This window comes from Tachysurus fulvidraco, chromosome 2 (genome assembly GCF_022655615.1).
Source record: "Tachysurus fulvidraco isolate hzauxx_2018 chromosome 2, HZAU_PFXX_2.0, whole genome shotgun sequence".
NCBI lineage: Eukaryota > Metazoa > Chordata > Actinopteri > Siluriformes > Bagridae > Tachysurus > Tachysurus fulvidraco.
The window spans coordinates 15939875-15967374 of record NC_062519.1 but is presented as its reverse complement, the minus strand read 5'-3'; the positions used below and the strand labels follow the sequence as shown (position 1 = coordinate 15967374).

At 43.5% G+C, this 27500-nt stretch overlaps 2 protein-coding genes across 5 annotated transcripts in view; one reads left to right on the top strand and one right to left on the bottom strand.

The window, feature by feature from the left end:
- Nucleotides 1-2898, top strand: part of psmd6 (proteasome 26S subunit, non-ATPase 6) — a 2995-nt gene extending 97 nt beyond the window's left edge. Inside the window, exons 1-8 of the mRNA XM_027176317.2 lie at nucleotides 1-175; nucleotides 747-952; nucleotides 1065-1210; nucleotides 1297-1516; nucleotides 1678-1786; nucleotides 1896-2064; nucleotides 2155-2232; nucleotides 2684-2898. The exon at nucleotides 1-175 is cut by the window's left edge and continues 97 nt beyond it. Coding sequence (XP_027032118.1) covers nucleotides 31-175; nucleotides 747-952; nucleotides 1065-1210; nucleotides 1297-1516; nucleotides 1678-1786; nucleotides 1896-2064; nucleotides 2155-2232; nucleotides 2684-2780 — 1170 coding nt within the window. The 5' untranslated portion in view covers nucleotides 1-30 and the 3' untranslated portion in view covers nucleotides 2781-2898. The remainder of the gene's footprint in view (nucleotides 176-746; nucleotides 953-1064; nucleotides 1211-1296; nucleotides 1517-1677; nucleotides 1787-1895; nucleotides 2065-2154; nucleotides 2233-2683) is intronic.
- Nucleotides 2899-2995: 97 nt separating this feature from the next.
- LOC113661842 (ataxin-7) overlaps nucleotides 2996-27500 on the bottom strand; it is a 30163-nt gene continuing 5658 nt past the window's right edge. For 3 of the 4 annotated variants that reach the window (XM_027176315.2, XM_027176316.2, XM_027176314.2), the window contains 12 exons: nucleotides 25274-25484; nucleotides 23858-23926; nucleotides 17465-17569; nucleotides 11258-11495; nucleotides 10267-10544; nucleotides 9826-9908; nucleotides 9452-9708; nucleotides 9016-9217; nucleotides 8699-8820; nucleotides 7390-8240; nucleotides 7094-7236; nucleotides 2996-6743 (listed from right to left, as the gene is read on the bottom strand). In XM_027176315.2, the coding sequence (XP_027032116.1) occupies nucleotides 6726-6743; nucleotides 7094-7236; nucleotides 7390-8240; nucleotides 8699-8820; nucleotides 9016-9217; nucleotides 9452-9708; nucleotides 9826-9908; nucleotides 10267-10544; nucleotides 11258-11495; nucleotides 17465-17569; nucleotides 23858-23926; nucleotides 25274-25475 (2568 nt within the window). In that variant the 5' untranslated portion in view covers nucleotides 25476-25484 and the 3' untranslated portion in view covers nucleotides 2996-6725. The remainder of the gene's footprint in view (nucleotides 6744-7093; nucleotides 7237-7389; nucleotides 8241-8698; nucleotides 8821-9015; nucleotides 9218-9451; nucleotides 9709-9825; nucleotides 9909-10266; nucleotides 10545-11257; nucleotides 11496-17464; nucleotides 17570-23857; nucleotides 23927-25273; nucleotides 25485-27500) is intronic. The other variant, XM_047805734.1, reaches the window with a different exon arrangement.

Below are 27500 nucleotides of genomic sequence, written 5' to 3'. Positions count from 1 at the left end.
GTGCGCTAAACCAACACCGAATTCGCCAGAATGCCTTTAGAAAACCTAGAAGAAGAAGGATTACCTAAAAACCCCGACCTGAGAATCGCTCAGCTGAAGTTTTTGCTGACTCTTGATGACCACAAACAGGACGCTGAAGTGAAAACCGAGCTCATGGAGGCGATCCGGGGGAACAGTGAGTCCATAAACCGCGTTGTTTTGTTTTATTATATGGCCTTATTGAGGTAGAATAAAATCTTGCTAGCTGAATGCTAACATTATCGTTTCCACCCGTAATGTGACCAATGCCGCTATTCGGGTTACGATTGGTTGTTGACGGTGCTCGCATTACGATGGTCCAATCCGTGCGGGTGTCGCGGTGTAGCACTGACCAATCAATGCGCAGGAGGCGGGACTTGACGGAATGCGGGTGGGAAAAGAACTGACTTAATGGTTGATGGTCATTTTTAATTTAGCCAAATTTTTGTATTGTATTTTAACAGCCGATGTAGATACATTCGTTAGTTAGTCGCTTGTATATAAACGTAGGTGTGTATAATTATATAAATAATAACTAAAAATATATACACATACTAAAATATATAGAAATATATACGTGTTTGTGCATTTCTTATCTTTATAGAGTTTTAATCTCCTTTTTTATTATTGGTATTTTTATTTTTTCCTCTCATGTTCAGTGTCACTTTGAAGGTCTTCTTCTGTTGTGTGTTCTTCAGCTGTAATGTGTGTGACGTGTGTGTTTTTAGACATGGCTCCTTACTACGAGACCTTGTGCAAAGAACTGAAGTGGTCCGTGGACTCGGACCTGCTGAGCAAAATGAAGAAAGCCAACGAAGGTGAGCTTAAGCGCCTGGATGAGGTTCTGGAGGACGCGGAGAAGAACCTCGGCGAGAGCGAGATCCGGGACGCCATGATGGCCAAAGCGGAGTATCTGATTAGGATTGGTGACAAGGTTAGAGAAGAGATTTAGTGAAGCTCTTTAGTTTCGTTATCCTCATTATCCTCCTTCTCTACGACATGGTTAATGTTCACTATCCTGTTTTTTTTTTTTTCTCATGAGTTAGGAAGGAGCATTGACTGCATTTAGGAAAACGTATGACAAAACCGTTGCCCTGGGCCACCGGTTAGACATCGTCTTCTACCTGCTGAGGATCGGGCTGTTCTACATGGACAGTGACCTCATTACACGCAACACAGAGAAAGCCAAGAGGTAAGATACAAGAGGTTTTCTTTACCTTGATTTTGAGTGAAAAGTTTCGGGTGTGTTTGTGTGAACGTGTAAACCGTCCTATGCAGTCTGATCGAAGAGGGCGGAGACTGGGACAGGAGGAACCGTCTGAAGGTGTATCAGGGCCTGTACTGCGTCGCCATCAGAGACTTCAAGCAGGCAGCCGAGCTGTTCCTCGACACCGTGTCCACCTTCACCTCGTACGAGCTCATGGACTACAAGACTTTCGTCACGTACACCGTCTACGTGTGTATGATCGCGCTGAAGAGGCCGGACCTGAGGGAGAAGGTGAGACGCTCCACAGCTTTGCGATTACCGTTTAGATGAAGTGCTGCTGCAGTCATGACATGTTATTACCTCCTGACAGAAAATGTAGGCAAATATGAACCATCCCAATTATTTTTGGTATAAAATATGAATCATTAATTAAAATGCTGGTCTTCTTTCAGGTGATTAAAGGAGCAGAGATTCTGGAGGTGCTGCACAGTCTGTCTGGAGTGCGTCAGTACCTGTTTTCCCTCTACGAGTGCCGTTACTCCATCTTCTTCCAGTCTCTGGGTGAGTCCTGATCTCTCTCTCTCTCTCTCTCTCTCTCTCTCTCTCTCTGTGAGGTCAGATATTTTTTCACCCTTTATTTATTTGCCTGCTGCTGTCTGTGTCGCTGTAGCTCGTGTGGAGCAGGATATGAAGAAGGACTGGCTCTTCGCTCCTCACTACCGTTACTACGTGCGCGAGATGCGGATTTTGGCCTACAGCCAGCTCTTGGAGTCGTACCGCTCCCTCACGCTGGGCTACATGGCCGAGGCCTTCGGCGTCAGCACGGATTTCATCGACCAGTGCGTACACATCTGTTGTCATGCGTTTAAATCAGTTTGTTAAACCGTTAGATGTTTTCTCGTCATAACTTTTCCTTTGTTCTTCCGCAGAGAGCTGTCACGATTTATCGCCGCAGGCCGCTTGCACTGCAAGATAGACAAAGTGAACGAGATCGTCGAGACCAACAGGTAAACACCGTCAACAGCATCCTCTCTGGTGGGATAAGCGATCATCACACAGTGGGCAAAAACACCGGAGAGCAGCTGTTAACGCAGTGTGTGTAAAAACGTCGGGTTGGGATGGTGACAGATCTGTTAAAGTGATTGACGTATATAGCAGAATTAAAGCAGGGTTCGGTTGGAGACGGTGACTTGGAAATATGGACATCGGGAGCGTCACTTTATATACACGATAATTCTTGCAATGACTAAATATTCTAGTTTTTCTGAAGCTTTGAAACGCATCCCGTACCACGATGCACCCACCACTATGCTTCACAGATAGGAAGAATTCTAACAAATATGGCCATCGAATTATTTTTTTATACTGACAACACACGAGATTAGGACTGATGCCGGTATCACGTTAGCATCCCGTTGTACTGCTCACTGAAACGTCTCTCTCTCTCTCTCTCCACAGGCCTGACAGTAAGAACTGGCAGTATCAGGAAACCATAAAGAAAGGCGATCTCCTGCTCAACAGAGTGCAGAAGCTCTCTCGGGTCATCAACATGTAGCATGTTTACACAGCAGGAGACTTTGCTCTGTAGGCGTTTGATAGTTCTTCTGATCCCCAATTCAGTTGTCTGGACTTTTGTTTTATGTACAGTATCTAATAAAACCTTTTCAGAGAAATCTGCCTTCATCACTGTGTGAATCTTCAGCACAAGCTTCGGAGGGTTCGAGGTGACCCGATAAAAACATCCATAACAAAGAAGAACAGACTCATGGGTTGTTTTTCTTATAAATAACAGTATAAATTACTTTTTTTATTTACAGAAAAGATGTTACAAAACAAATAGACTATACAATCTTTTTCTTTAAATATTACGTAAATCTAACCTACTATGTTTGTTCATGAATTACATAGCAGCCAACACACAAAAGTCCAGCTGTTCAAATGATTTGATTATGTAGATAAAAAAAAGAAATCAAAAGGGAAAAAACCCTCAAATTTACACACTTGAATATAGATATTTTTCTGCGATATTTCTGAGCTGTGATTCACATTCACATCCAAATCTGTGCTTCTTTTATAAAATACATTTCCATCACATGAAAACATTGCCGGTGGAGCTGGAACAAATTTGACAAAAAAACAAACAAAAAAAAAGAACCTCGATCAAAAACAGTGTTTTCGTCTGCCGACGTAACTGCGTTAGGTACAAAGCCGTCGAAGGAGCGAGACGTCGACTTATTAGCACGATAAAATACTTGATGTATTAGAAATACACACTGCTTGATCATCTCGCAATTTTTTTCTTCTTGTCACTTATTTCCTGTCGTCCTTCGAGGGAGCGCTAACGAGGGCGTGTTCTAAACCGGGATGCGATTTGTACCCGTCTTCCCTCGAGGTCAATTAATTTAACCGCGCAGTGAAAAGATCACATAATGGACAGAGGTTGTAGTAGTTTCTACAAAAGCGTTGATGGAACACTTGTGTAACGTGGAACAGAAGTTACTGCTTAAAACAGGTGACGAACGAATTCAGGCACTTTTCCGCTTTGTTATTATTTAAAAAGCTGCAAAAAAGAACGACTGCAGTGTTCGGAAATATAAAGAAGTTTGGCAACGGTGGTGCATTAAGTGTTCACTTTTCTCCTCTCGTTATTAAATCTTTCTCTCTCTCTCTGGCAGCCCCACGCCGACCTTAAACACGAACAACTGGTGAAATGTGATTGATGAAATCTGGGCCGTAGTTTTTAATAATATCCTCTTAATTCATTTCGCTTAGCACAAGAAAAAAAAAAAGTCTCTTTCTCTCTCTCTACAGCTTCATAAGGGTTTCAGTCCACGGCTATAAAGAAGCAGTGAGTAAAGAGGCATATTGCATTATTGGCTTGGCAGTGAACCACTTCTTAAATCTTAAAACGGATCCGTTCGCTAAATAAATAATGACGATCTCGACTGTACCAAAAAACGTGTAAGAAAACGCCTGTGCAAAAATACATCTCCGTATGTACAATTCTCTCGATTCTGTTGTTTTTAGTTTCTCTTTTATTCTTTTTATCTTTCTCTTAACAAAATACGTCTTCTGAAATAGGTTTAACTTCGATATTCGTCGATAGAAAAAAAAAAACTCTCTCTTCTCTCAGCTGCGGTCGCTGACTGACATCAGTTGGGATTTTATTTTCTCTTCTCCTCCACGACTGTATACTTAATACTCTCGGAAGCTTAAAGAGATCTAGTCCCAGGTGTTTAAGTTTGGGGGGGACACAGAAAATCCTGTCCATGTTGATGATCGACACAAACTATAGTGGTTATTCCATACACTAAAGCAGGAATTGATTTCCTTCCAGTTCACTCAGTGGTGTGTGTGTGTGTACACAAGAGAACGTGGGGCTACAGTTCTAATCGTCACCTTAGGAGTTTCTCACAGTAATTTGTCTCATAGTCTGTAGTCGTGTGTATTACCGCTGACCTCTGAACCGCTGTTCTGGTATAAAAGGATGAATTTTCGGGGCTGCTTTCACACTCGAATCCCCCCTTAAATGACAGTACAAGATGCCCCAGTGGGAAAAACTAAACAAACGAACAAACAAAACCCCAAGTCAAGGTGCTTTCATGCACCTGTTAGTCTCAATCGGGGCGAGAGTTTGTTTGCTGTTTGATTTCACATTGATCTGAGAGTCGATTTGGGCTGAGAACGTATTCGTAAAAAAACTATTATTTTTTTTTGTTTACCGGTTGCGGAGAAAATAAATAAAATGCTAGTGAATGTGCAGAGATTTCTGACACCGAGTCTATTGCATTGCCGGTGTGTTGTTATGGTTACGGTGTGAACGCTGCAAAACGGTACTCTCGTTTTTTCTTCTGGAGGGAAGAAAAAAAACAAACAAAAAAACCCCCACAAAGTGTGAAAGCGCTCGTGCTGATTCTGCCCTTAACGCACGAAGAGCAGTAGAGTGAAGGAAATACTATAAGTCAGAGTCTTTCGTTCGTTCTGAGCTGCAACCATGAGTGAACGTATTCCTTACGTTTCTGTCAAGTCGCTAACAGACGCGTAACATTCTAGTGTAGATGTGCATCGCTGCTGCACAGCATCTTAATAAAAGGTCTATTAAAAAAATTGCATGGTCTCCTTTAGTGTGATCAGATAAGCACTCGTCCCTTACAGCCTGAAAGTCTCCAGTAGTGATTAAGGGAGATTTGGGAGCTTGTAGTACGACGGTAACGAAAGGTGATCAGCAAACTGTGTACGAATAAAAAGCGAGCGTTCTTGGTTTAAAGTCGGGGTTCGAGAGGATATGAAGGGGGAAGCTTCGTTATAAAAGATTAAAGGGAAACTCCAGTGATTTTCATCCAGATCTCTATACAGCAAAATGTATCTCAGCATCGGTTTATTAGGAATACGGCAGTCGGACTAATAGGCGCGTAGAAGTGACGTGTTAATTCGTTCAGATGTTGACGGGAAGAGGCTGACGTGGTGGTTTATAGCGAGATACATTTACTACATGTTTCGACATGTTTTTGTTTTCCTGTAAATCAGAACAGAGAACCGGTTTACTCCGGCTCACTCAGGTCTAATATATAACGGAAGTTATAACCGTTGCAACATTGATGTTAGCACGGAGCTGTGCGAACATCTTGCTATTAAAAGGGTAACTCATTTATTTAAAAGATTAAGGTTGTAACAAAAGGTTAATCCGGTTTGTCAGGGGTTTTTTTTAAGCTATTTTCAGAGAGATCAAGTGGATAGAGATGAAAAGCTGAAGATTTCCTTTAACAAGAAGCAGAAGCTGAGAAGCTTTCCTTAAGACGACGTTTCAGTTTGACTCGTTAGTAATTGATGATTTTTTGTGGTACGCAAACGTGAATAAGCCGTTTTTTTTAACCGGACTGGGCCGAGTTAATTAGCTACAACTTTAAATTCTAGATCTCTAAAGTTTAAGGATGTTTCTGCTGCTGATTTAAATGCAGCTTTTACACGACGGTTGCTGTATGTAAACAAGATGCTTTCTAAAGGAGCATTAAGACTTGATTCAATGCTCAGCCTTTTTACCTTTAGGCAGTTTGGATACTGTGATGAATTTTTTTTTTGCCTTTAAATTCTCTCAAAAATGTGCTGAATTGCGTTCTTGTATATTCTCCCCTTTTTACATAATAAATATGTTTATTATACTAAACGGGACTGTAGATGTGTAAGTGTGGCCCTGTAACCAGCCCTTTACTGTGCTTGTCACTCGGCGTTTGCGATTTCAACCACCCACCACAGACAAACACACACACACTGATGTGCTCCTCTCGTGGTGTGTTCTCCACCTGTGTGATGACCCCTTGTGGGCAGGAGAAACAGTGCGCCTTCACTCAGCAGCCCAGTGTGCTCTCCACCCTGAGGATTGTGGGAAGCTGAGAGTAAGAGAAGGAGAAGAAGAAGAAGAAGGCCTCGTGCAGTGTGCCGTGACGGGCGCTAAGGGAGCTCCGCTCCACCGCTTCGCACCCCCAGAGCCGGCCCACCTGTGTCAGGGACGGGCCTTTGGCTAGGATGGGAAGATAAAGAGGAGAGTTAAAATTCGGCACTGCATTCATACTCCGTTCTACACAAACAACAAGAGAGACAGATATAAATAATTGAAAGCTAAGACATTTTTAAATACAGTGCCTTGCATAAGTATGTTCACATTTCCACAACATCATGCATATCTATAGCTTTCTGTGTTTTGGTCTCCTCAGACTAGAGAACCTTTTTTCTGCAATCGGACTACTGGCAAACTGGATGTGGCTCGACATCAGTCACGTACAACAAAGCAGCGCAAGAACGCAATTTCTCGAACAATTAATAGAGTTTGCAAACCCTCTGTGCCTTGAGAGCCTGAGAGCTAACACACACCTGATGTATTAGTGAGTTGTTGTGAAGCCCCGGCGTTCCCGGCATGGGCCGCGCGTGTTTGCCGTGAATGTTGTTGATGGCTAGAGACTTGGCCATTTTGGGGCTGCTAGGCCCCTGTGCCCCTCCACCTCCCCCTGCAGATGCTGTAAAAATAAAAAAATAGCCACATATTATCAGAGCTAGCTACAGTTGATGGTTAAATGGCACATCATTGATTTAAGATGTGAAGCTTCGTGTGCTTGGTCCTGTACTACACACAGAACACAACAACGTGGCTTGTGCTGCTTCTGTGTTACCTGTACAGGTAGCTGTGCCAGTGAGGCTGCTGGTGGCTTGTGAACTTTTCCTCCTCTTTGTGTCGGTTCTCCCGTCTGGGTTGTTCACAAACGGGCCGAGCGAGAGCGTGGAGTCACTGCTGTTCATCATCACGCTCATGCGTTTGATTGGCTCGGCTGCTTCCTGCCGCGCGCTCGTAGAGTTGCCGCGGCCCGACGGACAGTTCATACCTGCGCTGTGTGAGGAAGAGGACGATGACGATGAAAAAGTCCCAGAAGATATGGAGTTTAGCGAGGAGTGAAAGCTGCTCCCTGAGGTGCCTGAGTTCACCGTGCAGTTTTTTTTCAAAGAGGAAGAAGAGGATTCGGCGCCATATTTTAGCAAAGAGCTGTTCTTGCGCTTCTTTGTTGAGCCAAGGCTAATCGTGCTGCTGCTACTACTCACGCTTATACTGCCGGTGTCACTGCTGCTGCTGTTGTTGATGGAGCTGGAGCTAGCTAGTGCAGCAGGGGAGGGCTCCTTCACCCAGTAGTTCTTGGGTCCAGAGCGAGATTTGACAAATTTGTTCGAGCCAGGAGTGGAGGGCAGCGACGACGAGTGTGCTGAAGGCATCTGGGGTGAGGACGAGGACGCTTGTCTGGACGAGCCACCCCCACTGTAAGTGAGCTGCTCTCCGGCCCTCTGCGACGTGACTCGGGCGTTTAGGGTGGTCCCGTACGGCAGGGTGGGCTTGCTCTCATGGGACTGGCTATAAGGCGGCGGCGGGGAGGGGCTCAGAAAGCCTGAGGAAGAGGACAGCGAGTTTGTGCTAGACCGGTGAGACGATGTAACTGTCGACGAAGAGGAATTCTCCAAAGCAAGTGGGATTTTTCTGTGAGATTTAAAAAAAATAAATAAATAAAATCGCGATATGAGCAAAATTTTATATTAAAATTAAAACAATAAACAGAAAAAACCATGTTACAGTAATTACAAATGTTGCTAGAACTCATCTGTTAAAAAAAAAAAAAGAAAGAAATAAGAAACCTGTGCGGCACCAAAAGTCCTAAATAAAGAGTACGGCTCAAGGCGTCTTACTTGAGTAATGGATACTGTATGCGAGTGCAGAAGTCTGTACACCCTTAACAACACAAGTCTGTTTACATCGACAAGACATTTAGCTTCAAATCGTCTTCGGTTTCTAACTTACTGCCTTCAAGTCAGATTTGGACACCAAGAGGGTCATGGTATTTTTTTGTCACAGGACTCACCCATATTCAATTTTTTTTACCATCATTGGTCTCTTTTTAGTCTATCGGAGAAATCTATCACAGACGAAGCGTTACTCACTTCCACATTAGCGAGTTGACGTGTTTGTCCATCATGGCCACCAGCGCATATCGGACTCGATCCCAGCGCCGGTCGAAGGAGTAACAGCTTCTCCCGAACAGTCTGCTTCCAAAAGTGCAGAACTAGTGAAGCAGAAGGAAAGAGATGATTAGACACAAAGTGCTACGCCTAACTCACTGTTCCCTTAACAGCCAACACCTCACACTGACTAAATGAAGACAATCCTTTTAGGATTAGTGGGATTTTAAAGTCTTGTTGGTGACATCACAGTGACACGTTCAATGCAAAAACCAAGAAGGACTGAGAGAAGCACTTACAGCAGCTGCCCGTGGATGGTAACCTGAATAGTGACAGTCCAGTTTGTCTGCGCTTTCTTCTCTGTCCTCGTTCTCGCCCTCGTCACTGGAGGGACAAGCCGCGCCGTCTGGCGTGGGAGTCCAGTGGGGAATCAGGGTCGGGTCAGGGGTCGCGGCGGCATCCCCTAAACTGCTCGGCACACTGTGAGAGCTGCTGCTGCTGCTAAAAGACAAAAAAACCAAGAGCAATACAGTGTAAATACTCGTGATGCTTGAACGCATTTATTAATCTGCGTTTACAAAAATCTCTGGAAAGGTGAGGAAGAGGGAGGATGAGTGAGACAGGGAGAAGAAGGTTGAAAGAGGAGGAAAAGTGATAAAAAAAAAGCAAGGACGAGTTGAGAGACGAAGACGAGTGATTGACGAAAACGAAGGGCCGGAGCGAGGGCCGACTCACCGCGGAAGCACAGGATTGTGGGGTTTGGCTTTGAGGGGGAAGAGCTTGGCTGCATCGGTGGTGGCTACCGTAGGGTTGCCGTGGTGAGGGGGTGGGTGGGGCTCCCTGAGAGGGGGTGGGGTTTGCTGTGATGGCTCCGTTTTATGCTGTTGTTGAATAAGCTCCTTATCCCGAGCTCGATTCTTGTGCTCTGCCAGCAACACGTCAAAACGTTTCCGCCTCCCGGACACAGCCCTTCTCTGGCTTAAGGAATGTGTCTGCATGGGGAGAACAATCTCCAAATTAGTGCCATTTATTCTAATTACCAGTGGAGAACATTTCAAGAAAATGTTTGGGCATTTCTGACAAACAAAGAACAGTTGCGTTGGACTAACCTTGCATGTTAAGGATCTTGTGCATTGTTTACGTGCTCCGACATCCATGACTCCACAATGGACGTCGGGATTGAACTCGCGTTCTGGCGGAGAAACCGAACCAAGACACGAATCATTAGCGATATACGACACGATAGAAAGCAGTACATAAACCGTGTATAACCCACGAGTAGTTCTACTGTCTAAATATATTTAAAAATCAATTAACCGAGCCATGGCACATCAAGTACGTTTTTATTTAAACGCGTGTAATTTCAACACACGGAGGAAACTGCACAAGAACTGCAGGACACGACATGAAAGTGACTTCATATAAGCCTGAAGAAAAAAAAAACATCCCCTCTGGAATAAAGTGCGACTCTGGAAACGGACATTTTTTGTTTAATCTTCGTCGCCGGATAAATGATCAGCAAAGCGGCGTCTGTCGCACTCGGAACTCACCTAACACTTTCCTGGTGGGTCTTTTGCTACTGACGTTGGTACTGCTGTCCTGCTTCTTGCACAGCGGAGACAGGTGGCCCTTTCCATTAGGGATGTGGCCCGGGGACAGCTGATGAGCCTTTGGTACAGACTGGCTATTAAGGCCTGGCTTGGAGGGTGAGGAGCTCACAGTACTGCAGGAAGAAGACGACGAGGAAGAACCGGGCACGTGGCCAGGCTTGGAGGAGATGTAGTCCGTCTTCACCTGGATCTTCTCCACTTTGACAGCTGGGGTCAAACTGGGTGGAGGACAAGACAAAGTGCTAGTTATTCTGTGCATTTAGGCATGGAATTCATGTTAACTGCCCCATGTTTAATTAAACACTATAAGACATTTGAAATCTGTCTTGTTCTGTAGAAAGTGTATCGGAAACAGCGGTATTTCATACACTAGGTGCTACCAAGTGCAAACATTTATAAGAAAATTACTATTCTCCTTGCTTAAGAAACCTTCTGTGCTTTGTGCCATAAAAGTCTATGGATTAGAATTCAAACTTTTAAAGGAACCCGACAGCGCAGTCGACGTTGTTAAGTAAAGTATGAGAAAGTCCGTGTTAACACATCATCAGCACACTGCTTCTTTAAATCACTGAGATGCACAAAGGCAGCAGGTATCTCTCTTTAATTTTAATAATTAGCTGACAAGCTTCAGCAGGTGTGTTAAAGCTGACAAAACCCCAGCGTGCAGCGAAGTGCTCCCACGCCGAATAGCTCACGGCTATTAGAGAACCCAGAAACAACCCCACGCTCAAAATCGCCCTAAAACTTCCTGCAGAATAAAACTTCGAGCTAACTGGCTAAGAGAAATGTTCACAGATCAGTTATCTGCTTTTTTGCAATAAAAAAAAAACAAACAAACAAAAAAAAAAAAAACAGCAGAGATGGTGCTTTGCATTTTGCAGAGTTCACCGAAGAATATTTTTCTTTCGTTGCTTTTTCGTTGCGTACTCACATGTCGTCGTGCAGCACCTTTGGGGGGAAGTGAGGCTTCCGGTGAGGCAGCTTCTCTTTGGCTGTGTGGGTGTTGTTGCTCCCTCCAGCGGAGGAGGAGGAGGAGGAACCCACGGGCATGGCGCCGGCAGGGCCGCCTCCACCCGATCCACCGGTTCTGGCCCGGGACGGGAGACCCGGGAGCGCAGCCGAGGACGGGTAGGAGGACGCTGGCTTGTTAATGGAGCTGTGTCTTCTCTCTAGGATGGAGAAAGTGTGAAGTATTACGTCTCAGCCAGAGTGGCCGCCATATTAGAGTTCACACACTCGCATTTAAACACGATTTGTACCGGAGTGCTGCTGAATTCTTGATTCTGATTGGTCAGAAAGTCTTGAATCACAAAATGTATTCTTATAGAAAAACTGTTGACATATATGGGAACATGCACATTTAACACACACACACATGCACAGTATGTAAGCACCAGCTCATTATGTGAAACTATTTCACTTCCTTTGCTCTGGTTTCTAGGTTCCGATATAGTCGCAGCTTATGGTTGCTTCTTAAAAAGCACAGATATGAACTTAAAATAGGACCATTAAAGCTCACACTCTCAGGCAAAAACACGTCTTTTTGCAGAATGGATGATCTGAACAGAAGTGTGAAAAAGCCACAGAGCTTTAAAAAAAAAAAAAAAAAAAAAGGAGTTAACCCAGAGTGATTCGGGCTCTCGTTAAAGTCACGGCGCTGTGTTCCTGCTTTAGAACAGAAGAGACGCTCGTTTTGTACACGGAGACTGAGGCTAGCTGTGTAAAATCACTCGGTACAATAGGAAACCACAAGCACTGTAGTGAAGCTGGCTGGAGCAGTAAACACAGACTGCATTCTCTCACTGAATTAAACTGAAACAGAAACTGACAAGATGCAGGAAAAAAAAAAGAACTGTGGGTAACGTCCAGCATCGGGCTTTTCTGAGTTTACAGAAAATATGGAAACTGTTTCGAACATTTGAGGAATAGGAGATATATATATATAAACAATTTTACAGATTAAAGATCACAAGTGTGCGTGGGGACCGAAGGCAATGAAAAGGAGGTCGTCACTTTCACGTTGGTGTGAGCGAGTGGTGAGATATAAAGCCTGCAGGACAAACAAAGACTAAATTAATTAGCATGAACGTGCAGGAGGTCTGCGGTGCACCCACAGACCAGATCCTACTGGGTTACAAATAAATAATTAAATGACTGTTCAGGGTTTTATTTTTGTCTAGTATTAAAAAAATAAAAAATACGGGTAATTTTAAAAATATTGACTTTTTAAGATATGAACAATTTTAGCCATTTAGTTAGTAGATGAATATTTGTGTTTGTTTTAAATAAAACACTTGATAATTCTAACTGATTCGAATGAAATGCACGAGTCGGGACTTGGGTGCGTCGACGGCAGCGAGATTTCGGTTAGGATTACGGATGAAGGAATTTGTGAAGGAGGTGTTGAAGTAAATGAGGAGGAGCAGCTGGAGCAGTAGTCGTGTAGCAGAAACTGGCGTGTGGCGTTAATGCTCGGCTCAACTCAAACACTCTGCAACCTCCAGCAGCTGTCGGCTTCATGCCAAACACTCCTCCCTGCTGGAGGACAACACACACACACACACACACACACACACACACACACACACACACACACACACACACACACACACACACACACACACACACACACACACACACACACACACACACACACAGCTGCCCAGTAATATTAGCTGCTTGGACTGTATGCAAGTTACACTGAGAACAAGAAGCCAGGAAGAGAAGCTATGATTCATTTCAGCTAATGGAATATGACAGTATCTTGTACAGGCCTCTGTCAGTTTCTCTGTCACACACCCCCACACTAGCTCTCTCTCTCTCTCACACACACACACACACCCCGGCGGCCTTTAACAGGAATCCTCTAAAGCACGTCTTCTTGTGAAACTGGCACAGCTCCAATACAAAGAGCTTAAAAAACACACAGCCCTGATTAGGCCGTAATATCCCACGACGCCGCTCACGTCTCCAAAGTAATGCGCTACGGGCCGGCTAAAGAGGCGGCACTTCACGCAGTGAAGGATACGATACCGCACGCTGCCAAATGACCACGCAACAGCCAGCGATGGTCTCATTGTCGACATCACCGACAACCTGTTTCAAGCACGTTAATACGACACCGTTCACTTCCATCCAAGTCCGTATTATTAATGTATCAGTCACTTAATCCGATAAATAATTACAGCGCTTAGTATGACAGCGTGATGTCAGTACAGAGATACGTCAGGATTACGATTAGAGGGCCGTAATCTCGGTTCCGTGAGCCGATCGTGATTAACTGCAGCACATTTCTGTATTAACGCATGTCACCAGTCAGACTAATTGGGACACGAACATGATTAAATCTAACTATAGAATTTTTTTTTTTTTTTAAGTGTTAACATGTTAAATGTAGTCATTTTATAGCTTGGTGATGCCTGAGGGGTCAAAGTGGCAGCGCTGGATGTAATTCCAGCCAATCAGAGGCCACAAATCAACACTTTTTGCAGATAAACGGTTATAGAAATCGTGTCTATTACGGCGATTTGTTATATATCGAAAAAAAAAATTAGCATTTCGCTTCCTACAGCCTGCAAATGCAATGCGCAACCAAATGGGAGAAACGAACGCTGTGTGCAAAAAGACAGGCTTAATAAATGAGTCAGAGAAACAGTCAGTGGAGCTTCTCAACACCTCGCTCCTGCTGTGAACCCCATCGTGTGCTGAAAGAACACATCTGCTGAAGAACTGGTGTTTTAGCCAAAGGAAGAGACAGAGATGCGGCTCTGAGCAGAGAAAATAAGCTCGGAGACCTGGAAAACGAGCGAGTCAGGAAAAATATCTTAAAATATATTTTTGGACTGTGACGCTTCGTATGTTACGTGTTGAACGTGTTCACCAGAGACTCTGTGATTCATGATGATTATGGCCTGCATGAGACAGGAGGATCAGATACACAGAGGTCAGGACAGAGGTCAGGACACGGCAAAGAAAAGGGTTTGGTTAATCGTCAGGAGATCAGAGACCCGACAACATGCATGATGCAGAAAGATCTGGTCAGGGGTCCATGCTGCATAGAGCGCATAACTGGCTGGGCTTTCTATGAAGGAGGCATCTCTCTCTCTCTCTCTCTCTCTCTCTCTCTCTCTCTCTCTCTCTCTCTCTCCCCAGTCTCTCTTTCTCTGTCTCTCCCCCTCTATATTTCTCTCTCTGTCTCTCCCTCTCCATATTTCTCTCCCTCTCCATATTTCTCTCCATATTTCTCTCCCTGTCTCTCCCTCTCCATATTTCTCTCCCTGTCTCTCCCTCTCCATATTTCTCTCCCTGTCTCTCCCTCTCCATATTTCTCTCCATATTTCTCTCCCTGTCTCTCCCTCTCCATATTTCTCTCCCTGTCTCTCCCTCTCCATATTTCTCTCCCTGTCTCTCCCTCTCCATATTTCTCTCCCTGTCTCTCCCTCTCCATATTTCTCTCCCTGTCTCTCCCTCTCCATATTTCTCTCCCTGTCTCTCCCTTTCCATATTTCTCTCCCTGTCTCTCCCTCTCCATATTTCTCTCCCTGTGTCTCCCTCTCCATATTTCTCTCCCTGTGTCTCCCTCTCCATATTTCTCTCCCTGTGTCTCCCTCTCCATATTTCTCTCCCTGTGTCTCCCTCTCCATATTTCTCTCCCTGTCTCTCCCTCTCCATATTTCTCTCCCTGTCTCTCCCTCTCCATATTTCTCTCCCTGTCTCTCCCTCTCCATATTTCTCTCCCTGTCTCTCCCTCTCCATATTTCTCTCTCTCCCTCTCCCTCTCCATATTTCTCTCTCTCTCTCTCCCTCTCCATATTTCTCTCTCTGTCTCTCCCTCTCTATATTTCTCTCTCTGTCTCTCTCTATATTACTGCAATTTTTATAACAATGCACCAAACATCACTACAGGTATAAACCCTATTGAGCTAAAACAGACAGATGAACAAACATACACAATAAATGTCTTCAGTCAGTGATGGGTGTGTAAGAGGCCACATGGTGGCTGCGCTGTTTGATTGGAGTTTGCACAGCAGTCATAGATCAGCAGTTCCACACAGGAGAACTTGCACTTGGCACACGTTTGCCTTTCTGTTCTCTCAGCACTAGAGTTTCCTGAACTGTGCGATTAATCACTGCAATGCCATTAATCATTCAGGGGTGGAAAAAAAAACAAAAAACACCAGAGTGTCTTGGTGAGAGACAGCGAGACATACAACAGACTGAAGAATACAGTGTTTGAGCTCAGTGGGTTCAAATCTCAGGATGGAGAGACACCGTAGAAGACTTAACATGCTCTGATTGGGTTGGACGTCGATAAAATAGAGTTTAAAAGTAAAAAAAAAAAAAGATTCTGAGAATGAAAACTGCTGTGATGTTTACATTGGGTTTTGCTTTTCTGCTCCATTTTTACTTATCGTCTCAACAGCAGTTCAGTAAATGGATGAAAAGATGGCTAGAAGAGAAGAGAAAGATCTATAGAGCTATGTAATATCTAAATCTACAGTTCTGCAACCTAAACATTTCATAACAACTCTGTCCCGCTTGGAAACGTCCGGTAAAGAGGGAGTCGGATTAAATAGCACGATCACAAAACTGTGTAATCGACGGTTGTAACGTTTTAATGAAACAGCTGTGGAGGCACGTGACGCTTCTGCTCATTAAGACGTCTACAAGGCAGAGCCCAGTGAATCGTGGGTTTAACTACAAAGCTCGGTCACTAAAACGGTTTCTTTCAAGTTAAGACGAAGGGAAAAAAAATCTCCCTGTGTAGACGAAACCCACAAGACATTTTCATGAAGCTTTCCGGGAAATGAATACACGATCCGGTCAACTGCACGTATGACAGGGTCGTGTTATTGCACCATTACATTTAAGAGCTAATTGGGTTCATTCACCCTTTTATTTCCCCAGTCTTTATAAATTCTGGGGTTTTCCTCAATTGATTCCACACCAAATGTGCGTTAACACCTTTCCAGCAAGTCATCGGTCTGCCCCAGGGTCCAATGTACCTGACACAGCTCCAACAGAGTCGACCCGGGGGCATCTTTGTACGGTGCCCAAACCACCACAACCAGCTCCTCTTGTTTTTGGAGGTGCAGTGGCTCTATTCCAAATATATTCTGGATTGTTGAGCTCCTCCTCTGATCACAGAGAGAAAGCTCATCATGCCTACAGAGAAACAGTTCCATCACTGGTATGGGTCACCTTTTGGACAGGATATGAATCCCTGAGCCACTGCTTCACCACTTCAGACTGCTATAGCAACAGTGAACAATCATCTTTACACACTTTAGGAATAAGAACCCAAGATACTTCCATCCTCCATCAGGGACAAGGTTTGTCCCATCGTCTGAACAGAAAACCCTGGCCTCGGTCTTGTTATTCCGTATCTCGGCCAATTAAAGCAACGACAGAGTAAGGACCTCGTACTCCGGAAAAGTCGCTCACAGCACGTGTAAATGTATAGGTGAGCTTATTATGGTCTATATGGAACCTGCACCGTTCCTCCTTGGTTCGAGGTTCAACTACTGGACGTTGTCCAGAACCCCCGTCAGGTTCAGCACTGGTTTATCAGGGAACCTCTTCCAGGGGGGTGTGTAGGGTTGTGTGTTTTATATTGTAATAACCTTTCTGAGCAGAAACAGCTGATCAGGGGCTTAAACTGGTATTTTTAGTAACACGCGCAGATTCGGTGCATTATCATTTCACGCGGAGAGCAGCTGGACAAATCCGGTATCAAATTTCCGTCTGTCGTCACTGGGAGAATTTTTTTTTGTTTTAACCACATGTGAGGCGAGGCAGCTGACGCATGTAAATGGGTATTCCTGAGCACAGTTTCTCCATAGTACATCACTCTCGCATTTAAAATCCATGGATCTTGATTAAAAGGCACGAAGGGCATATCAGGAAAGGAGCGCATTGAATATTAACCAGACGACTGTAAAAACAAAGAGGGAATCAGAAGCTGATGATCTCTCTGTCGCTCGCTTTCACACAGCGGACACAGAGCAGAGGTGGGAATGTTAATTTCCTTCACAGAGATAAGACTGTGTAAGACAGACAGGGTGTGAATGAGAGAGAGAGAGAGAGAGAGAGAGAGAGAGAGAGAGAGAGAGAGAGAACTAGGAGGTTCAAGTCTTACCGTAGTGTGCTTGGAAGGCCTGGGGTTTGACGACTTGACTGCAGTGACTGCACATGACCAGGTAAAAGTCGTCCTGCGCAGGACATTGCCCGAAAATGGGCATATCTACATGGGGGAAAATAAAGGAAAAAAGTTACTCCTTCATAACAGTACTGTAACTGGTACTAATTATTTCTTACAGATAAACATTTTATACTCTGTGATTGGCAGTGCCAGGACGAGCGGTACACAAAACACAGTCGCTCAAAAGGGTTCTGGGAACTGCTCCAATGTGTGTGTGCGCGCGTCGCGTTGTCTGTATAAATATTATCCAACAAAGACCCGAGAAATTTTCTTTCCACGCACTACGAGCAGCGTCCGGGCCTCAAACGAGGAAAAAGCGTGCAGAGGCGCTCGGATACGAACGTGTGGAGTTATGCAGCACCTCGTATGGTGACGTCTCAGAGAAACAGAGCGATCGGCCTGTTTGGCAAGCGCGCAGGCAGACGATTGCTCTGGGCTGAACTCGTGCTGTTTTTTATAGAGTTAAAGAAAAAACTGGCAAAGACAAGCTACTGAGCCAGCCATTCTAAAGGTTGCCTCAGGGAAGTGAGATCGAGAAAGACACACAGGGAAGGAAGAAAGGAAGTAAAGAAAGAGGGAGGGAATGAGGGTGGGAGAAAGGAAACAGAGACTCAACAGCAGCCTGAAAAAACATTGAATATCTAAACCTCAGCATCTCTAGAAAGCATCGGCTCTGGTTTAGATCCACAGTGGCACCTTCTCTGTGTCACTGCTCGTCACTATGCAATCGTGTGCAACACGAAAACTGGAGAGCAAACATGAAAGAAGGCGTGAACACTCTCCATGCGCTGCACGTCCGATCACACAAATCAGTTCTACAGTACCGTCTTCTACCAAACCTCAAAAGAAAAGAATAGGATTTGTTTAAAAGCAACATATTCAAATCCGTTTGGTCACACACACACACACACACACACACACTCTCACACACACACACTCTCACACACACACACTCTCACACACACACACTCTCACACACACACACTCTCACACACACACACTCTCACACACACACACTCTCACACACACACTCTCACACACACACTCTCACACACACACTCTCACACACACACACACTCTCACACACACACACTCTCAACACCACACACCTCTCACACACCACACTCTCACACACACACACTCTCACACACCCCACTCTCACACACCACACTCTCACCACCACACTCTCACACACACACGCGCACACACACACTCGCACACACACACACTCTCACACACCCACTCTCACACACACACTCACACGCACACCACACACACCGCTCACACACACACTCTCACACACGCGCTCACACACACACGCGCTCACACACACGTGCTCACACACACGTACACACACACACACACACACGCTCACACACACACGCTCACACACACACGCTCACACACACACTCTCACACACACACTCTCACACACACACGCTCACACACACACTCTCACACACACACTCTCACACACACACGCTCACACACACACGCTCACACACACACGTGCTCACGCACACACGTGCTCACACACACACTCTCACAAACACACACACTCACACACACACTCACCTCACACACTCACCTCACACACACACTCACTCACCTCACACACACACTCACTCACCTCACACACACACTCACGCACTCACCTCACACACACACTCACGCACTCACCTCACACACACACTCACGCACTCACCTCACACACACACTCACGCACTCACCCACCACACACCACGCACCCTCACTCACCACACACGACCACACGCAACCAAACACACACGCACCTCACACTCACACACACACACTCACTCACACACACACACTCACTCACAAACACACCACTCACTCACACACACACAACATTCACATCAACACACACACTCACCTCACACACACACACACTCACCTCACACACACACTCACCTCACACACACACTCACCTCACACACACACTCACCTCACACACACACTCACCTCACACACACACTCACCTCACACACACACTCACCTCACACACACCTCACACACACACTCACCTCACACACACACACACTCACTCACACACGTTATTTTATTTAACTGAGTTTTCATTACATTTTTAATAGTTTCCTCTATTGTCTGCTTCTTCCAATTACGTTTCAAAACTTTTTGCTGCATTTTAACACGTTGTAATATTTTATTTAATTATTTATTTAATATTATTAAAATTGCCATTATCACTGTTTAAAATCCTGACTCCCTGATCTACACCGCACACTCGCACGTGGTTCCACAATAATGATTCACAAGTCTTAATTAACGCGAGTGTGAAGAAAGCGCTACAGTCCAGCTGCCCTCGAAGGGTTTCTTAACAGCTAGCGGTGCTTTAATGACGCTATTCACTGCACCGTGCTCCGTGTAGGAGCCGCTCGCTGCCGGGGATGATTCAAAACCCTCTGTTATGCTTAACACACTTCAAGTGGCACTTACACTAAATCAAGTGCTCTACCAGCCCCTTTACGCCTTAATAAACACTAGCAGGACAAGTGAAGAGCCAGCGGCTGGAGGTTTTAACCACGGAGTGAGGACCTAACCAGATCCTTATAATAATAATAATTATTATTATTATTATAATTAATATTAAACAGCAGATCTCATTGATCCGATGCTGCTCTAACGGAATTGATACAGGTGACTGATCAGGGTTGGGAAATTTGTGCAACTTCTAGGGATAAAAATCATGCAGCATGAGCAAGTCTGCAGCTGGATTGGTTTTGGCTGTGAGAAAGATGGCATCTTGAACAAATGTCAAGGGCACTTGGGCAATTTTAGTCTAATTACACACATTAGAGACAGACTGGCTGAGAAGGTCCAGATGGCTCTTAATAAAAGTAATATATATATAAACAATAAAATTAAAAGTAGCAGCAAATCCACTGGACATCGATTTAGAAAACAGATCAGCAGGCTGGAAATCCAAACTCCTTATTCAGTGTAAGGGAGAAGAGATAAGGAGAGAGATGTGGAGAGGGAGAGAGATGTGGAGAGAGAGAGAGAGAGAGAGAGAGAGAGAGAGAGAGAGAGAGAGAGAGAGGGCAGATAATTCTCCAGCCTCTTCACTGCGAGTGATAAATGCACCACGACAAACTGTCTTTAGAAGCCGTGTGTGCAGAGCGAGTCAACACCCAAAGTGCAAGTGTATGTGTGTGTGTGTGTGTGTGTGTGCGTGTCTGTCAGTCACAGCACACCTCACCATGCGGCCCAGCATTTAGTCACGTTCCGAGCATGACTCCACAGAGTCGTGTTGTGTGCATCTGCGCTCGACAGCACGTCTTACAAAATAGTTCTTATCCGTGCACAAGACTTCCTCGTATACGTATAACATAGGGGGAAAAATATCTTAACAAAGGCAAACAGATTTTCAGCATAGCAAAAAAAAACTAAAGTAGGAAAATCAGCATGCTGAGCAGAGAGGAGAAGAAAAAAAAGAAAAGAACAAATCTACCTCGGTAATGCTGCGGCCGTGTGTGCTGTCGTGTTCGATAAATAGGTCATGAAACCAAATATGATAAAAAAATTAAGAAATAATTAATAGACTTACATTATTTGCATGAGACAAACTTACATTTTTACTCCCTACACAATACAAGATGTTGAGTTGTAGACACCGAACACGGTTGAGTTCCTTCTTTAGGCCGGACCATAACGATACGCGATCACTAAGTGGACGGTTCTTTGTTTTAGGACACGGACGGATGGCGCATCTTTCCTACTCAGAGGAAACGTGTGTAGGCACAGAGACAACAGTAAACTCCACAGAAGGTAAACTGAGCTCAGAGCCTGAACCCTGGAGCTGTAAAGCAGATTCACTACCTGAATAACTCATCAATCATGTGCAGATCTCACACACACACACACTGTATTTATATTATTAGATATAGTACTCCGGTAAACCTATCAAATGCCAGATGCAGGCAGCACTTGTGAGAAGGCGGGCCTTGTGTGAGGGGGCGGAGCTTGTGCAAGGCCATCTTTTAGCAGTAAACATATGCAGCTGATTTAACATGGTAGCAAGGTAAAACCACCCTCCCTCTCTCTCTCTCTCTCACTCACCCTCACCTGAGGACTGAACCATTAAAATATCAGCGCAGATTTGAGCAGGCAGTGGGTGTGGTTTCCCAAACACACATTCAGAATTCTGGCAAATGTGAAAGTGAAAAGTAAACACTAGGCAACTCAGACTTCTCTAAAAACAAACAGAGCTGATTCTAATCAGGTGCTGCTCATATACTGTACCTTTACGATGCACGTTTCACCTGAAACTCTGGATTATTGTGTAAATTCAGAAATGACCAAAAAAAAAAAGTGTACGCTTCACAGCGTCACACCTTCACCGAGGAAAGGTTCTGTTTAGTCGCCTCTTCTCTGACACTACAGCAGCTTTTCACTTAATTAACCCACGCCGGCGAGTCCGATCCCAATCGATAACAACCTGAAGCTGTTTGTTTCCTCTATGGTCGACTGACACGTTCCTGTTCTGCACGTTCTCTTCTCTCGTCTCGGCGCCATTGTGTCCCAGTGCAAATGTGCTGTTAGATAAACGAGCCTCGCGAGTACAGCGTGTAACTACTTCAGGAACAAAGAAAGAGAAGCTCAGACGACGCGGTCGGAGAAGACGTCTTCAATGACGTCTGAACTGACTAGCTGTAATAATCTGTAGAGGGTGGCGTAAGTATTGGCCCCTCTAGGACATGGAACAGGGATTTACACAACATTTAAAAGAGCACAGCATCTTATTTTCCTGGTAAACAAAAGTTTCATTTAAAAGAGTTAATGATAATAAGTCAACAAATGCTATAACTAGTTGTGTTCTGGGATACGTCGCCGTCCGTTACACAAACGTGAATCCTGATATATTTAACTAAATTGCTCAAGCACAGTCTGATCACATGGAGTGTATTGAGCAATTCTCAGCCTGGGCTTTAACCGCATCATTCAAACGCTACACTCACACTGCAAAGCGATGAAAACAGTCACTTGTTCATTTCAATTTACATGCTAACATAGAGCTACAATGTCAGCAACCAGAGGCACTGAATGAGCTTTAGAACAGAACTCTTATAATATTGACCATAATAATTACCATCCAGTAAGTGACCTTATCTTATCCTGTTTCACATAGCATCTCGTTAATTGGGTCATTATGAAGGAAATAAAGCTTGTAAAAAAGAAGCAGAGGTTTTTGGTGTGATTGTGATCTTGTGCTGCTGAATAATATGAGGTGAAAGAGGACGTGTTCACACAAAGAAGACACTACAAGCAGCACGGGTGACCTAACTTTTTTTTTTTTTTTAACAATTTTTGAACTAATCCACATAGCTAACACAAAATTGGTGGATTCTTTCCCTTTCATCAATATGACAATAGTTTGTGTAGAATCGTAAGCTATAACTCCACTTACAGCAATTTCACACACAGATAATGATGCTACACAATGCAGAAAACGTTTTGGGGAGATTTATGCAAGACCCGGTGTATCTTGCTCTATATGTCCAACTCTTTTTTTTTTTTTTTTTTTTTAAATACTTACTTCAGTCCTTCTTAAAATCCTCTCTCACACAAAGTCAACTGCGGAGTAAACTTGACATCTGCGCTGTACTTTTGTCAGAACTAATGACGCGGAAACTGAATTTATTATTTAATAATTGGTCATTACAACGAAGAGGTGAAAAGCTGGCGGATGATGATGGGACAGGAATATGACTATGACTCAGCATGATTCCGTGTAAATAAAGATCTGTTGATCTTGTATTAACATGGAGCCAAAGAAAATGTCTATATACTCTAACAGTATGCTAAGATCAGCTGCTGTGTCATATTTCTTTTTCATATAAAGACAATACACATGTGTATTTGCAATAATATGATTAAGCAACAAGCTTTTCCAAAAATCTGGAACCATGTCGCACTTCTAATGAAATCATGAACAGATCGCTACAGATAAACCACATTGCTTTTTTTACCCTTTAAACTTTAAACCTGAAACTTGTTATGCTGGTAAACTTTTACAACTTTGGCAAAGGGGTGAGACAAAATAACACCATAAGGATTTTACTAGGAAAAAAATAAATCTAAATAATAATAATAAAATGGTATAGTTTGTTTCTGTTTAGTTTGTGTTGTCATTGTGTCTTTTTATTAATAGCAGCACAAGTACAATTTAAGAACAGGTGAGAAAGAGAGAGAGAGAGAGAGAGAAAGAGAGAGAGAGAAAGAGTGAGAGAGAAAGAGTGAGAGACAGAGAAAGAGATAGAGAGATCAAGACCAAAAAAGCGCACCCACCGTCTCTGCACAGTCGCATGGCTTCTCTGTTCCTTCCGCCCTCTTTAAAACTTTCTTCTGTTTCTATGCCTAGGGAGATAAGACAGAAAGACAAATGTTAAATAAAATAAAACTGGAAGACTTAAATAAAACAAATGAACAATCAGATAAACAGGTTACAGTTTTATTCTGTAATCATCAGATACTGTAGGACAAACAGATAAAGGTGTAAATATGACAGAATCATAAAGCGCTAAACATTTTCCTCAGTCAGATACAAAGCCAGATAATGTAAGTGATTAATCAGTTAGCTAGATAAAGACAAACAGATAGAGTTTGATGAACAGGTAAAGTCAGGTAAAATTGTATGATTAATAGGTAAACAATTAAGCAGTCAGCCGTTTAGGTAAACAGCTAAAAAGTCTGATAAAGAACTAGTCACTTAGGTAAATAAGTAAATAAACTGTGTATTAAAACTGTTAAGACAGTTGTAAAAAAACCTGTAGCTGTGACATTTTATAAACTGTTACAAAAAAATTATATATGGACAGGTAAAGTGTGTTATATATAAACATACTGTTACATATAAAACAGGTAAAGTGTGTGTTATATATAAACATACGGTTACATATAAAACAGGTAAAGTGTGTGTGTTATATATAAACATACTGTTACATATAAAAATACTGTTACATATAAAACAGGTAAAGTGTGTGTTATATATAAACATACTGTTACAAAAAAACAAACAGGTAAAGTGTGTTATATATAAACATACGGTTACATATAAAACAGGTAAAGTGTGTGTTATATATAAACATACGGTTACATATAAAACAGGTAAAGTGTGTGTGTTATATATAAACATACTGTTACATATAAAACAGGTAAAGTGTGTGTGTTATATATAAACATACTGTTACATATAAAACAGGTAAAGTGTGTGTGTTATATATAAACATACTGTTACATATAAAACAGGTAAAGTGTGTTATATATAAACATACTGTTACATATAAAACAGGTAAAGTGTGTTATATATAAACATACTGTTACATATAAAACAGGTAAAGTGTGTTATATATAAACATACTGTTACATATAAAACAGGTAAAGTGTGTTATATATAAACATACTGTTACATATAAAACAGGTAAAGTGTGTTATATATAAACATACTGTTACATATAAACAAATAATGAAAGTGTGCATTATATATAAACAGAGTGTTATAAACATAGTTATAATCTGGTAAACTGTGTTATAATCTGTGTGTTATAAACAGATAAACAGAGTGTTATAAACTGTGTTATAAACTGTGTGTATGGTCGTTTAATAATGAGGTAAACATTTGCACTGCTGTCGCTTCTGTACCGGCGGTTGCTTTCCTTTTCTTTTTTTAAACGCGTTGCTATAGGTTACAGCTCGAGCACTCACCGTCGGTCGCGTGCAGCTTCACGGCGTCCAGCCAGCAGTTCCACGCTTGGCCCAGCACGACTTCCGGACTCGGGAGAGACGCCGCGCGCTCGCCGATGGCCGCCATTGCTGACGCGCCTTCAGTCCGCTGCTGCTGGTATCTGGGCGGCGCTCTGGCGCGCTGCTCCGCCCGCGGCTCGCCCTCCTCGGCCCTTTCCGACATGCTTCACCGCTAGAATGGCGCGCGCGCGCGCGCACACACACACACACACACACACACACACACACACACACACACACACACACACACACACACACAGTCAGCTTTCCGGTTAAACACACCGAGTGGAGAATCCGCGCTGATTCCCCCCTCCATCACCACTGATATGAGCTGAGCTCGGGACTCTCAGAGTGACAGCGGGTTTGACATGGTGTTTATGAAAGATTAAAACTTGGAATCACGTGAATCAGTAAAACACGGAGGGCCTCACACACACACACGCGCGCGCGCTCAGACTGAACTAGAGATTAGTTTCTGTGTCTGTCTTTGTTCACCAAAATAGATCTGCAGTGAAAAATCCCTCTCGAGTGCACTCAAGCGTCACTGACAATTTACTGTACACAACTGAACCGTGTGTGTGTGTGTGTGTGTGTGTGTGTGTGTGTGTGTGTGTGTGTGTGTGTGTATAAACAGCCATGTTGTAACAGATTCATGCATAGGGACATGGTCATGTTGGAACAGGTTTGAGCCTTTTTGCTCTAATGAAAGGAAATCGTAAGGCTACAGCATGTAAAGACTTCCTATACGATCACATTTCAAACTTTGTGATAGTTTAGAAGAAACATCACTGACAGCGCACCGAAGAGTGACTTCTGAACCGCTGCTTTGGGGACGGAAAAAAAAAGAAAAGAAAGGTTCTAACTCACGAGTACTGTAAAATTCTCAGATTTCGCACGACAGTTAAAAAAAAGGTGTAGGAAATATCGATTTCTGTCATTTTAATAGATTCCTACTTTATATGTATAACTTTAATCAGTGTTTAAAAACCATCCAGGTAAAAGTGCACGCATTCAGTGGACACCAACATGATCAAGAACAAACCTCAACCTGAACCGAACGTACGCCGCCTCACACAGCCGACACAGTTACATAATACGTAAGCCTCAAAAAACTGTGTTTATTCGGAGCAGGTTACTGATCCGCTCTGTTATGAATAAATCACTTTCTGGAGCTTTGGTACACGATCCATCCTACACTCCAGCCTCTCCTCCACCTTCTAGTAAAAAAAAGTGTGTGTGAGAGAGATGGACCGACAAACACAGAAAACAAACAAGGGGTCTTTTGCATGGATAAAAATGACAGAACATGACCAATCTTTTCAGGTGCTTTAGATGTACAAATTATTTTATATTAAATATTTGAATTCTATAATCGCAACAAGGAGTCGTTGTGGTCTAGAAGTTACAGACGCTCGGTGATGGTTCGACGGTGTCTTACGATCAGCTTGGTGTCTAAGCCGGAAATCAAAGCTATAAAGCGATTCTTTTGTGAACCGGTTTAGCGGCACACCGCACATACGATAAACAAAAAAATATGAATCATTCATTAGTCAGAACTGTGAGGAAACCTTTACCAAGTGTGCAGAGAAATTGTAAAGAAAGAAAAATGTGAAAAGACAGACATTGCGTTTCTGAATTTCGCACAACGCGTCCGCAACGTAAAACACGTGACAGGTTTGGTTCACTCCCTACAGTCGATCCTGAGCTTCGAAGCAGACAGGATTCGCCTCTCTCAGACTCCAACGGTTAAGCTGACACACCTGAGCTTGATCGCAGCGATCTCATCTCATAACCAGGGCGCCATTCAAACAGACTGTAGATGTAAAAGAAGGCTTGTGCTGAGTCTATTATCTCCTACACATCAGTGTGAAGTGTAAACGCCGAGACACTGCACTGGATGATAATTGCTATGACAACGGTGGCCTTTGCAATGCTGCAAAAAAAAAAAACAAACGAGTCCAACTAAACATGCCGTTGTGAGCGTGTGAGAGTGCAACGATCACCGAACACGGCCACCTGATCCCAGATGTTCCAGCTAATTTCAAATGATCCAAATCATCGTGGTGAACGCAGCTAGCTTCAGCATCCCTTAACCTGCCTAACAAACTCAATGAGTTCAGTAAAGGAAAAAAATTCTCTTACATGTGGTTTGAGGAATTGTTTAGCTACATAAAAAGCTTATTGAAGA